At 37.9% G+C, this 11,407-nt stretch overlaps 1 protein-coding gene across 2 annotated transcripts; it reads left to right on the plus strand.

Annotated features, from left to right (window-relative positions):
- Nucleotides 1-94: 94 nt before the first annotated feature.
- On the plus strand, nucleotides 95-11,048 carry DBT (dihydrolipoamide branched chain transacylase E2). Of its 2 annotated transcripts, none has more exons than XM_064719479.1 (11): nucleotides 95-186; nucleotides 4,140-4,263; nucleotides 4,436-4,511; nucleotides 5,404-5,585; nucleotides 5,924-6,051; nucleotides 6,402-6,645; nucleotides 7,403-7,569; nucleotides 8,036-8,113; nucleotides 9,142-9,333; nucleotides 9,481-9,552; nucleotides 10,410-11,047. In XM_064719479.1, exons 1-11 carry the CDS (start codon nucleotides 136-138, stop codon nucleotides 10,575-10,577), a joined length of 1,482 nt encoding a protein of 493 aa, XP_064575549.1. In that variant the 5' UTR covers nucleotides 95-135; the 3' UTR covers nucleotides 10,578-11,047. The 2 variants fall into 2 exon arrangements, with proteins under 2 accessions (XP_064575549.1, XP_064575550.1); XM_064719480.1 differs by lacking the exon at nucleotides 95-186 and adding an exon at nucleotides 3,140-3,204 and having other exon boundaries at nucleotides 10,410-11,048.
- The last annotated feature ends 359 nt before the right edge of the window (nucleotides 11,049-11,407 follow it).

Genomic DNA, 11,407 nt, shown 5'->3' on the forward strand with positions numbered 1-11,407 from the left:
ACGCGAACCCTCTCGCGGTCCCTCCCGTGGGCGTGTGCGGGCCGGGCCCCACCGCTGCTGGTTGGCTGTCGAGGCGCGGCCGTCGCCGGTTGGCTGTGCCGGGGGTGTGTGCGGGGCCGTTCCGCCCGGGGTAAGATGGCGGCCGTGACCGCGCTGAGGAGCAGCTGCCGAGCCGCGGGGCGCCTGGTAAGGGGAGCGGGGACCCCGCGGGCTGCGGCGCTCCCGGCCGGCCGAGGAGGAGAGATAACTCGCGGCATCCCCGAGCCCCGTTCCTGCCGTCCGGCGGGCGCACGGCGCGCACCGCGCCTCTGCAAACACGGCGCGCTCGCGGAGCTGCTGCCTCGGTGGCGTCCGGGGCCGGGCAGCGCCTCTGCTCCCTCCCCGCTGTGCGCTCCCGCTGCTCCGCGCAGGTGACGGGACCCCGGCAGTGCCTGGGGCCGCCCCCCGCGCTGCACGGGGACCCCCAGAGCTGGCACCCTCTGCCCCCGCGCTGCCCTTGCCCATGCTCCCTGGGAAAGAAACGTGTGCCTTTCTGTAATAAGACAGTGACATCCTCCTCTTCTGTCACTTCTAAGTCATCCCATTATTGCTTTGCCTATGCCTTGCTCTGCCACCACCGCTTCTCCGCCCGCGCATCAGCTCCCTTTGCATACCGCATCTGCACGGAGACGGTGTGGATACACGAACAAAAAAGGGAAACGTGTTTCTTTGAATCACAGGAGCTTTGATAGTTGAAAAGTAGTTGAGATACCTTACCACAAGGAGTGAATCTACTTGGTTGCCTTTTTGACGTACTTACAATTTCGTGAACGTAGACTTAGTTCATGCTTTCTTCTGTCTTCTTGTATCAGTCTTGCTATTGTGAAGAGCGTTGGTTTCTGATTATGTCATCCCTATTTTGTGGGATGTCAGAGAAATTTTTGAAATTTAGAAACAAAATTAGGATCCATTCCAGTTTCTAGTATGTTTTTTCTCTTAATAATTCATTTTGTAATGTTAAAGTATTATGATGAGGAATTTTTAAGTGATACTTTTGTAATTTGGTTTTCAGCTAGAAACTTATAACTTATCTATAAATAATTTTACTAATTAAGAGCATTAAAAATAGCACTTTCTTTTAAGTGGTATTTCTAACCTTCTACTCTTAATCTTATCTTTCTTCTGATAAGATGAAAACACTCATCTTATCTGTGTGCATGCTGAACTATAGAACTGGCTGGTTTATAGTGTGTGTTTCCTGCAAGCACATTTTGAATCTGAGCCAGGGAGCCTTTGTGTGGAGTGGTAGGGAAATGGCAATTACCTGGACACTGGGACATGTGCCAGGTATTTGGATGAGGGATGATATCTGATTAAAACACATTACCAGGGATGTTGCTTTAGTATATAGGTAACTATATACTTGGAAATGGAGAATATGTATGCAAAACACATCCAATGTGAGGAAATGTTCTAAAATGACTCAGTGGGACAGAAGTCAAGAAAGTTCAGCAGGGCAATATCCTTTAATGCAAAGTCATTGCCTGTGAGCATGAACTGTTCAATTTGACTTGGAAATTTAGTGTTACTCCATCAGGTAATCAGTTCTCTGCAGGCTGCTTAAAACTGTTTTGGTCTGAGGCCAGCATACATTTTCAGGATCAGTGGTAACTTAGACAGCTGGAGTTGGCTTGTTTTTAAGGAAACAAGCAAAGCTGAGCCTGAGAGGCAAAGCAGCTCCCGTGAGTGCCCTCAGCTGCCCCCTTGGCTGCCTCAGTCCCAGTGAGGACTCAGGGGCCCTCAGCTCCTTTTTGCCAGAGTCACTGCACATCCCAGGCTTGCACAGGGAAGGTGTTACCGTGCTGTGGCACTGTTGCTTTAGGTTGCTGTTCAGTGTAATAGGAGCCACGTTAACAAGCTTAGTACTAGCAGTTGTCTTTGGGGTTAACAGATAGATTTTTCCAGACATCAAGCTGTATAGATGGTATGCTATGGATATTAGAGCTAATTTTGTCTTTTATGTGCCATTTTTATTTCCTTGCTTGGCATTACACCAGTATTATGGTGATTAAATGCTGAAATTGTAAGCACAGTCTCTTTGTTTTATGGATTTTCATTTTTTCCTTATTTGTAAGGAACACTGCTCTATGAAGAGATTGTGTCCTGTGTTATTACTTTAACATACTAGCACAGCAATTTTTTGGTAGAGAATGTGCAAAACTGAAAAGCAGAAAGATTTCAGTTTTAAAAATGCAGTAGTTTTGAATTTTTCCTACAGATATAATATGAAACAGCATGGTGACTCATCAATAACAACACCAGTCTCTTTTTTGGGAGTGACATTACTAATTCTCTACCTGCATTGGTAACCAAAGGTTAAAAATCACATGGGAATCATTGTGAAACTTCACATTTAGAAATAGTTCAGAGATTTGATGTGCTCCTTGTGATCATCTTCACAGGTAAATACTGAATGTTTTTCATTTAGGGTCATGTAAAGAGAAAAGAGAGTTTTTGCAAGTTTGTGACAAAAATATCTAGTTGAACAATATTTTTGGTAAACTTTTTATGTAAACATGTAATTTTCAAGTGGGAAGAAACTCAGAATTAAAGACAGCAGAAAAAGAGGATTGTGAAGATGTACATTGTATACCAGTTTTGTAATTTAGCATGAATTTAAAATGTATTCCTAGAGTATGATTTTTCATAGCTTGAAATTGCCGTGTTACCTGATTGTTGAATATGGAAAATTGTTTGGAGGACTAATGAAAAGATTTTCTATTTGCTTGTTATAGGAATTAGAAAAATACTCATTCTAGATCAGTAGATACCATCTTAGTGACAGGCAACTGAAAGGTAACACAAATGACAGAACTTTGTTGTGTCCATCATGATAGACTGTGCTGTATAAATGTTTGTTCTTTAAAGAAAGAGAATATTAAATATGACTTGCAGTGCTGGGTTAAATAATACAGAAAATGAGTACATTGTCAGTTCAGAATTGTATGGCCTGCTGAATAATGTACTTTTTAAACTCTGAAAACTGATAGCAAATAGTTTAACAGTTTGGGGTGTGGGGAGGGAAACAAGAAGTTTCATATGCTCTGTCATTACTGAAAGGATTTTTTAAACAAGAAGTTAAAATGAACTTTCCCATGCAGGTATGTTGTTTTCTGGCTCCTCTAAGAAGATAATTTAAAATTTTACAGTTTTGAGCTACTTGAGGTACATTGTAGCACCTGAATTTTTTTCATATCTCTAAATTAGTTAGAGATAGAATCTACAGAGAAATTGTTATTTTTATAAATTATACAGAGCTCTTAAGACCACATAACACCAAAATTACATGAAATTTAATAAATTTTACTGGATGAGAATGTGTCTGAACTAACTTGTGTTGAGCTTAATAAAATACCTGTTTATGTCAATGCAAGCACTACCAACTTTGCTTGATCACAATCATGACTGATTAGAAGAGACTTTAAAACATAAAGTTTTGTCTGAAGAATCTTTCAGAAAATTCTTTAAAGTTGATTTCTGGTTATAATTATAACCATAAAAGAAAACCATCTCATGGCCAGTTCTTACAAAATATCCTTGAAGCTGATTTAAGATGATGTTTACTTGAAGATGATTGCCTCCTATATAGGAACAAAAATGAAAGGGCAACTCTCTGGGCCCTGTGGTGTGAATTTCCTTTCTGATTAGTACTTCTGATTAACCTCTGATGGGACAAATATGCTGGTTTTCTGTGCAGTCTAGGGAAACCTTCCAGCATTCATCCTGGATAGGAGTATTTCAGCTGTCTGCTGTGGTTGATAGTGTGTGTGCTTTTTGTGTGCCTGTCCTGATTAAGCTAATTCCTGAGAGAAACAATGCCAATGAATCACTCACCAAATGCTGTTATGATTTTTGTTAATTGTTATGTCACTGTGGTTTGATCTCCCCGTGTGTTGTGTTAGTGAAAGAAGCTAAAACCTGGCGAAGCTTTTGCTAATGTAAAGCTTACTGTATGTTCAAGAATGTATTCAGTGTAATTGTGTTCCATAAGAACTTCTCTTCCATAGACTAGAATGAAACTATTTTAGTCTGACTGTTAGATGGGGAATATTAAATGGGCTCTACCTCCACTGTATTAACCCTTGAGATTTTCTCCCCAGGTTTGCATTCATCGCGTTAGATCGTGCAGCAGCATTCGCTTTATAAAATCAAAATATGTGTGCGTGTTTGACAAATCTGCCTTCAAGTTTAGTCATCAACAGCGGTTATTCAGAACATCTGCTGGTAATCTTTTTCATAATAAAATAATTTCTTTTATTTTGCTGTTTTATGAGTGTTATGTTAGAGGTTTGCATATGGCTGGTATGTGGATTATTTCTGATGCATTCAGATTTTTCTGTCTGGTAGCTTGTATTTAATATTAAACATGCTGTATTTTCTTCTTCTCTGTTTCAAGTTTCGTGTGGCCAAATTGTCCAGTTTAAGCTTTCTGACATTGGAGAAGGAATTACAGAGGTGACTGTAAAAGAATGGTAAGCTCTGCTTTCCTGAAAATACACTAAGAAATCGGCAGATAGTTTAGCAGCTTTAGCTGTGTGATCAATGACTTAAGTGAGAATATTTTTTGGTTATTACTGAAGTTTTTCAGTTTTCATTTTGCACATTTTAGAACCTTGTACATACTGAGCTTTTTATTTTGTTTGTTTTCAGTCTCATATATTTGTGAGTGGAAAAACTGGAAGGAAAGGGATGCACCTGTATGTAGGCTTTTCCTTCAGTGATTGATGTTTTTTGTGTTCAGGTGGCCTGTCTTTTGTTGTGTTTACTTAGACTTAGCTTTAGAAACAAATGGTTAATCTAAAGAATTAACATAACTTTATCCTGTACCCCTTCTCTATTGCTTTTAGTAAAAGACTTGAACTTCTAAATTGTTTGCAAAAAGCCAGTGATAAATGGATTAAACAAAATCAAAGTGAAAGTGAAGGGAGGCAGTGTTGAAAGGCCTTGTTCTTTGTACAAATGCCTCTCTTTGCATGAAGACAGTGCTCCCTACTATCCATTTCCTTTCTGAAACTGATTGTATATTGACAAGTTGGAACCAACAATTTCCTTGCATTCAGATTAAACTGGGCTCATTCTTATTTTTAGATGCCTTATAATCTGACAGGAAAACTCTGCTTTACTAAAGTAAATGTACTATGTGTGTAATGATATTCATAATCATTTTGTCATTTCACCCAACAAAGAGTTCTGTGACAGTCAGACAAAATGCACGTAGCAAACATATCCAGTATGTAGAATTTGTTTTCTCATCTGGAATGCACTTCCATGTTGTAGGATGTATGTTATTGAACTTACCAAAGGAATGCACAGAACAGCTTTTTACACTGCCTGTGTTTCCCAGTAGCCTGTCTTTGCTCCCAGGTACGTAAAGGAAGGTGACAGTGTGTCTCAGTTTGACAGCATCTGTGAGGTGCAGAGTGACAAAGCCTCTGTTACTATCACCAGTCGTTACGATGGCATCATCAGAAAACTCCATTACAGCATAGATGATACTGCTTTTGTTGGAAAACCACTGGTGGACATTGAAATTGATGCTTCAAAAGGTATTGTAAGCCATTCTTTTTCTCATGAATATTTTATGTTTGTTGTCATAAAACAGTGGCAGAGAAGATTACTTTTACCTCCTGAAAATCTTCAAAGATTTTTTTCCCTTTATAAAGTCAAGAATTTTGAGTAATTTGGGATATTTATTAAAGTTTAAAATCTCCTAGCCATTTCCTCTTGAATATTTAGCTTAAGCAGCAGCCTTTAGCAAGCTGTGTTCCCATCCACATTAACTCAAAGTAAATTGTAAAAACCTCAGCTGTCACAGAATGGTTGAGTTTGGAATTTAACAAATGCTTACAATGTAGTAAAATTAATTTTTGCTTTTTGTTTGCAGGTGTTGCCTCGGAAGAAGATGTTGTTGAAACACCTCCTATGTCTCATGAAGAGCACACTCACCAAGAGATAAAAGGTCACAAAACATTAGCAACCCCTGCAGTTCGTCGCCTGGCCATGGAGAACAATGTAGGTTTGCTGAATAAGGTCCTGCTGCATTTTGCCCAGCTTTTACATGGCAGTTTGACTGACTAGAAGAGTACTGATCTAGAGGAAACACTTGTTTTCAAATACATTTAACAGTGTGAAAATTGTTGTAGAAATGAAGAGGATTGTGCTTGAACTATGCAGTCAAATACCTAGTGGGACTTTTGGATGATTTGAACTTTGTTGAATACCCAATAAACCACAGAAAGGAACAGAAGACTGCAAATATGTTGGATCAGAAATGGGAATAATTTTTAACCATAGCTCACAATATAAGGTATTTTTATGTTGCTGTAAAACTAAAGTATCACTGCTTGTTATGTACTTTTCAGATTAAATTGAGTGAAGTTGTTGGGACAGGAAAGGATAACAGAATCCTTAAAGAAGATATACTCAACTACTTGGCCAAACAAACAGGAGCTATTTTGCCTCCATCGCCGAAGGCTGAGATTGTGCCACCTCAGCGGGGAGCAGAGGCTGTGCCGGCTGCTCCAAAGGACAAAGCCCGCAAAATCCCTGTGCCTGTTTCCAGACCCATTGCATTTGCAGGAAAAGATAAAACTGAACCTGTAACAGGTAAATCATGGAATACAGTCTTGGGGCCATGGTCATGGTAGACCTGTTGCTCTGTGAGTAGCTGATTCCTTTTGATGGGAGTGTGTTTCATGTGGTTGTTATGCAAGTGAGCATTCAGGAAAACATTCTCTGTAAGAAGCATCTCTGCTGAAATTATTTTATTAAATATTTGTTCATGTTTTGTTTGGATGGAGTTGGGCTGCAAGTTGTACTTGCTCATTCTTCAAGTGTATGTTGAAACAGGTAGGAATTCTAAACATGGATTTGTCATGCTAGGAATCATTATGCAATTTGTGCAGTAAATTTAAGTGATTATCAGTGCTTAGTAAAAGCATACTGCAGTATTATGTGAGTGGCATTCACACCTGTTCTGGAGAACAGTGTCATAAAAGACACTAAGGTAACAAAAAATCACATTAAAAGGGGAAGATTAAAAATTTTTGCTTGCCTTTCAAGCAGTGTTTATTTGGAGAGGCTGGAAAGCATAATCCAGAATATCATATTATGATTTCAAATTTATACATACATAGGAGAGAGATGCAGTAATATAATCTGAAATATTACAATCATCAAAATTGTGTTCTATGAACTCAATAACTCAGTAAGTGCTCTTTATGCTGTTCTTCTTTGGTTATGCTTTGGCTTTGGTTTGGTTTTTGTAAGTTGTGTAATTTGGTTAATGGAAACAGATGAAATTTCACCATAACTTCACAGAAGCTCATTTTTTTTGTTTAAGAAGACAATGAATATTTTCCAGGTTTTCAAAAGGCCATGGTAAAGACTATGAGTGCAGCCCTGAAGATCCCCCACTTTGGTTATTCTGATGAGGTTGATTTGACTCAGCTTGTTCAGCTGCGAGAAGAGCTGAAGCCTGTAGCTGAAATGCGTGGAGTTAAGCTTTCCTTTATGCCTTTCTTCATAAAGGTGAGGCCTGCAGCAGAGCCCTCCATGGAGTACTTATACACAGGTTTTGCCAACATCTGTTCAATGATTGTTGTAGATGTATCTATCATCTGAGTTATGGCAGATCACAGGAAAACTGGTTTTTTTGTATAGTGAGCCACTTATCAATTTACAGTTGGAATTGCAGCTAGAGTTATGTGGTGTCATTGAAGTTTTTTGAAATAGTAATGGCAAAGGATAGAGTGCCTTCAGCATAATTTAATATAGAGATAAGCATCACCAGGTGTTTGAATCACACAAAACAATTTTTTGAAATTGTCAGTATTTTTTGACCTCATGTGAAAGGCATCATTGTTCTTTGCTACCAAAACACTTATTCCATATTGTTATTAATCTACATTTTCTCCTACCATTACTTCTTTTCCATGGAGCTCTCTGCTTATAAACTATAAAAATCAATTTTGTTTTCTTTTGTTATATTTAACAGGCAGCCTCTCTGGGATTGCTGCAGTATCCCATTCTTAATGCTTCTCTGGATGAGAACTGTCAAAATGTCACATATAAGGTTTGTAAACTATGGATAAATGTTGTAAGCAGAAAGTGAAAAGTAATGTCTAACAGGGGCCTTTCAGAATGTCTGAGCTAATCACAAGAACCAAAATTATGGTGTTGTGCAGGAAAATAATTTGTGTGTTCAGATTCTGAGATCTAAATTTGATTTATCGTTGGCCTTATTTCAGTAGTTTGTTAGGTAAGAGTCATTTTGTTATTCAGACTTGCCTCAAAAATGCATATTAATATATTAATTTCCTATTTTTCACCTGAATATGGGTCAAGCTTTTAAAATAAGAACATTTTAAATATAATACAACAATTTGGGGGTTTTTTTGTGCATGGTAGTTCAACTGTTCCAACACTCAACCCTTATATATTAAAGTACAGTCTTGATAAAAGTTACATATTTTATACAAGCTGCTGGATTGAGACTTCTGGGAAGCAAGTATCTATTTTCTTAAGTGATGTGTACTTGCACCTTGCAGTACAAACTTTTTTGGGGCTGTTTTATAAATATCTCTCAGCATCCTTATGTTCCTTCCAAAACATGAGAAGAGAGTTAGCTAAGGTCATCTGTAATGGAAATGGAACATGGAGTCTCCCTTTGTTGCAGAGAAACTACATAGCTCATGATTGAAAAGTTTATGAAAAGTTTTTAGATGACTATGAACACACCAAATTTCTTTTTTTCTTCTTTTCAATTTTAGTGTTCTCTTTAAAATATGCTATTTAAGTTTTGTTGCACATATGACCATCCTAAAGTGCAATGTTTTCAGTGTGAAGTTGATTCCAGGACTTTGTTCTCTGAGTTTGGAATTGTCAACATCAATTTACAGTTTGCAGATGTGAGGCTAATTAAAACAAAATTACATCCTTTTCTCCCCTCAAAGTTGTATGCAGGAGTTGCTTCCTAACTACAACACTTTCCAGGTTCAAAGGATAGATAAGGAAAATGTGATTGAAGTGGTTTTTTTACCTAAAATACATTTTATGTTGACAGCTTATATATTAATGTCTGGTTAATGGCACTTGCTGCAGGCTTCACACAACATTGGAGTTGCAATGGACACAGAGCAAGGTTTAATTGTCCCAAACGTGAAAAATGTTCAGGTCTGCAGTGTGTTTGACATTGCTGTGGAATTAAATCGCCTCCAGTCCTTGGGCTCTGCAGGCCAGCTGGGAACAAGTGACCTCACTGGGGGAACATTCACCCTTTCAAATATTGGCACAGTAAGTATGGGGAAAATGAGAGCTGCTTCAGAAATGCAGCTTTACTGAAGTTAAATATGCTAAGAACAAAATCTGTAGCAATTAATTCAAGAGGCAATCTGCTTAAAAAAAGCTGTTAAATAATACCCCCATCTTTTTCTTTTCTAGATTGGTGGCACTTATGCCAAACCAGTGATACTACCTCCTGAAGTAGCTATTGGAGCACTTGGAAAGATACAGGTATATTCACTTTGTCTCAGTGGTGAGAGTGTTAGCTAAAGTCATCTTAATGAAAATGGAACATGGAGCCTGTCTTTGTTGCAGAGAAAACACATAGCTCATGACTGAAAAGTTTGTGGTGTTTTTAAATGACTATGCACACACCAAATGTTTAATTAGAAGTCTCTTACACCAAAGATTCATATTTATTTTCCAGAATCCTCTCGTATTTCTCTTACATCTTTGTTTAGCCTTTGGATTAGCAAGAAACAATATAAATACAGTTTTGCAAGTTTTGCAACCTGGCAATAGCAGTTTTGCTATCAGCCCAGGGAAAATTTGAGAAGTATTCTGAAAATGAAGTTCAATTTCATAAGCCAGGTAGCTGAATCCATACAGAATTTTGGATGTGAAGGCAGTTTTATATTTTCTGAATCTCAGGCTTTAATTCCTTAATACAGACATTGGAGTTTAGTGCTGGAAATTAAATTAGTATTAACTGAAATTACTTCTATGTTCTTCCTCTGAGCATTTTTTTGGAGGTGCTTTAAGGAAACTGCCACTTTGAGAACTAACAGTGCAATAAACTATTCAGGAAGAGACTTTGGAGTCAGGAAAAGCTTTTGCTACCTCAGTATTTCCATGACGATGGAAAAAGGCTATGACTGTTTATTATGCAGGCTTGCAATATATTCTAATCCACAGCACAAAGAGTGATGGAAAGGTCTTGGTTTTTAGCATGGTGCTAAGGCTGTCTGTCTAATTCAGCAAAATGTTGTAATTTAGGGCAACAAATTAGCGAAACCAAGGAAAAGCAGATTTGCTAATGAAAGTATTTAATTTAATAATTCTGGTTTTGTCCTTCCTCTGATTTTTAGGTTCTTCCTCGGTTTAATAGCAAAGGTGAAGTAGTTAAAGCACAAATAATGAATGTGAGTTGGTCAGCTGATCACCGCATCATTGATGGAGCTACCATGGCCCGGTTTTCTAACTTGTGGAAATCTTACTTGGAGAACCCTACTTCAATGCTGCTGGACCTTAAATAAAGGAAACCATGGCTAAAATATGCCTTTAGACTCTGTGGATTAGACTGAATAGTTACACAGGCTGTCTCTGCTAACATGTGCCCTTTGCTACGTGCGTTATATAAAAATGTTATGTGGTTGAAAGTTCTCAACAGCTGATATCAGTCTCAATTAGTTGTTGCTTCTTTCATTTTGTATTGCTGTAATTTCATCTACAGCAGACTGTCAAACTGAGTAGGTCACAATTTCTGAACATGGTGGTGGAATGTCTTTATTTTGCCTTTTATAATAATGATTGTCAGGCTGGTGTGACTGAGTGCCACTGCTCTACACCTGCAGTATTTATAATCTGAAGGGAAATTTTGGAGGGGAGTACTCATAGTTCTTCTATTTTGGACACATAAATTTATTTTAACAAATAATATCTGAATTCCTAAAAGGGATTATGCAAAAATCATATACAAATAAAATGCCTTTAATGCTTCTGCTGTAAGATGTCCAGAGAGCTTTTTGTTGTTTAATTGAGTTAACCTCTTAAATCTTTTACTAATTTTTCTGGCAATTACTTGCACAGGTACTCTTTATCAAACTGTAAATGAAGAGGCCATATTTATTCAATTGCTTACTGACAACACTGATTTATAACTATCAAGGCCTTAATACTCTAAAATATCCTATATTTTTAAAGGCTGAAAGTAGTTTCAGCCCTTATTGCTTTCCAGTTATTTTTGATTCTTATAGAAAGCATCTGTCTGTTAAAATGAAATGAGAAAGAGAAAACAAAATAAAAAAAGAAGGATCTTGTTTTATTATTCTCTCATTAGGTAAGCCTGACAGTAGCTGATCATGAT

The sequence above is a fragment of the Zonotrichia leucophrys genome, chromosome 8 (genome assembly GCF_028769735.1).
Source record: "Zonotrichia leucophrys gambelii isolate GWCS_2022_RI chromosome 8, RI_Zleu_2.0, whole genome shotgun sequence".
NCBI lineage: Eukaryota > Metazoa > Chordata > Aves > Passeriformes > Passerellidae > Zonotrichia > Zonotrichia leucophrys.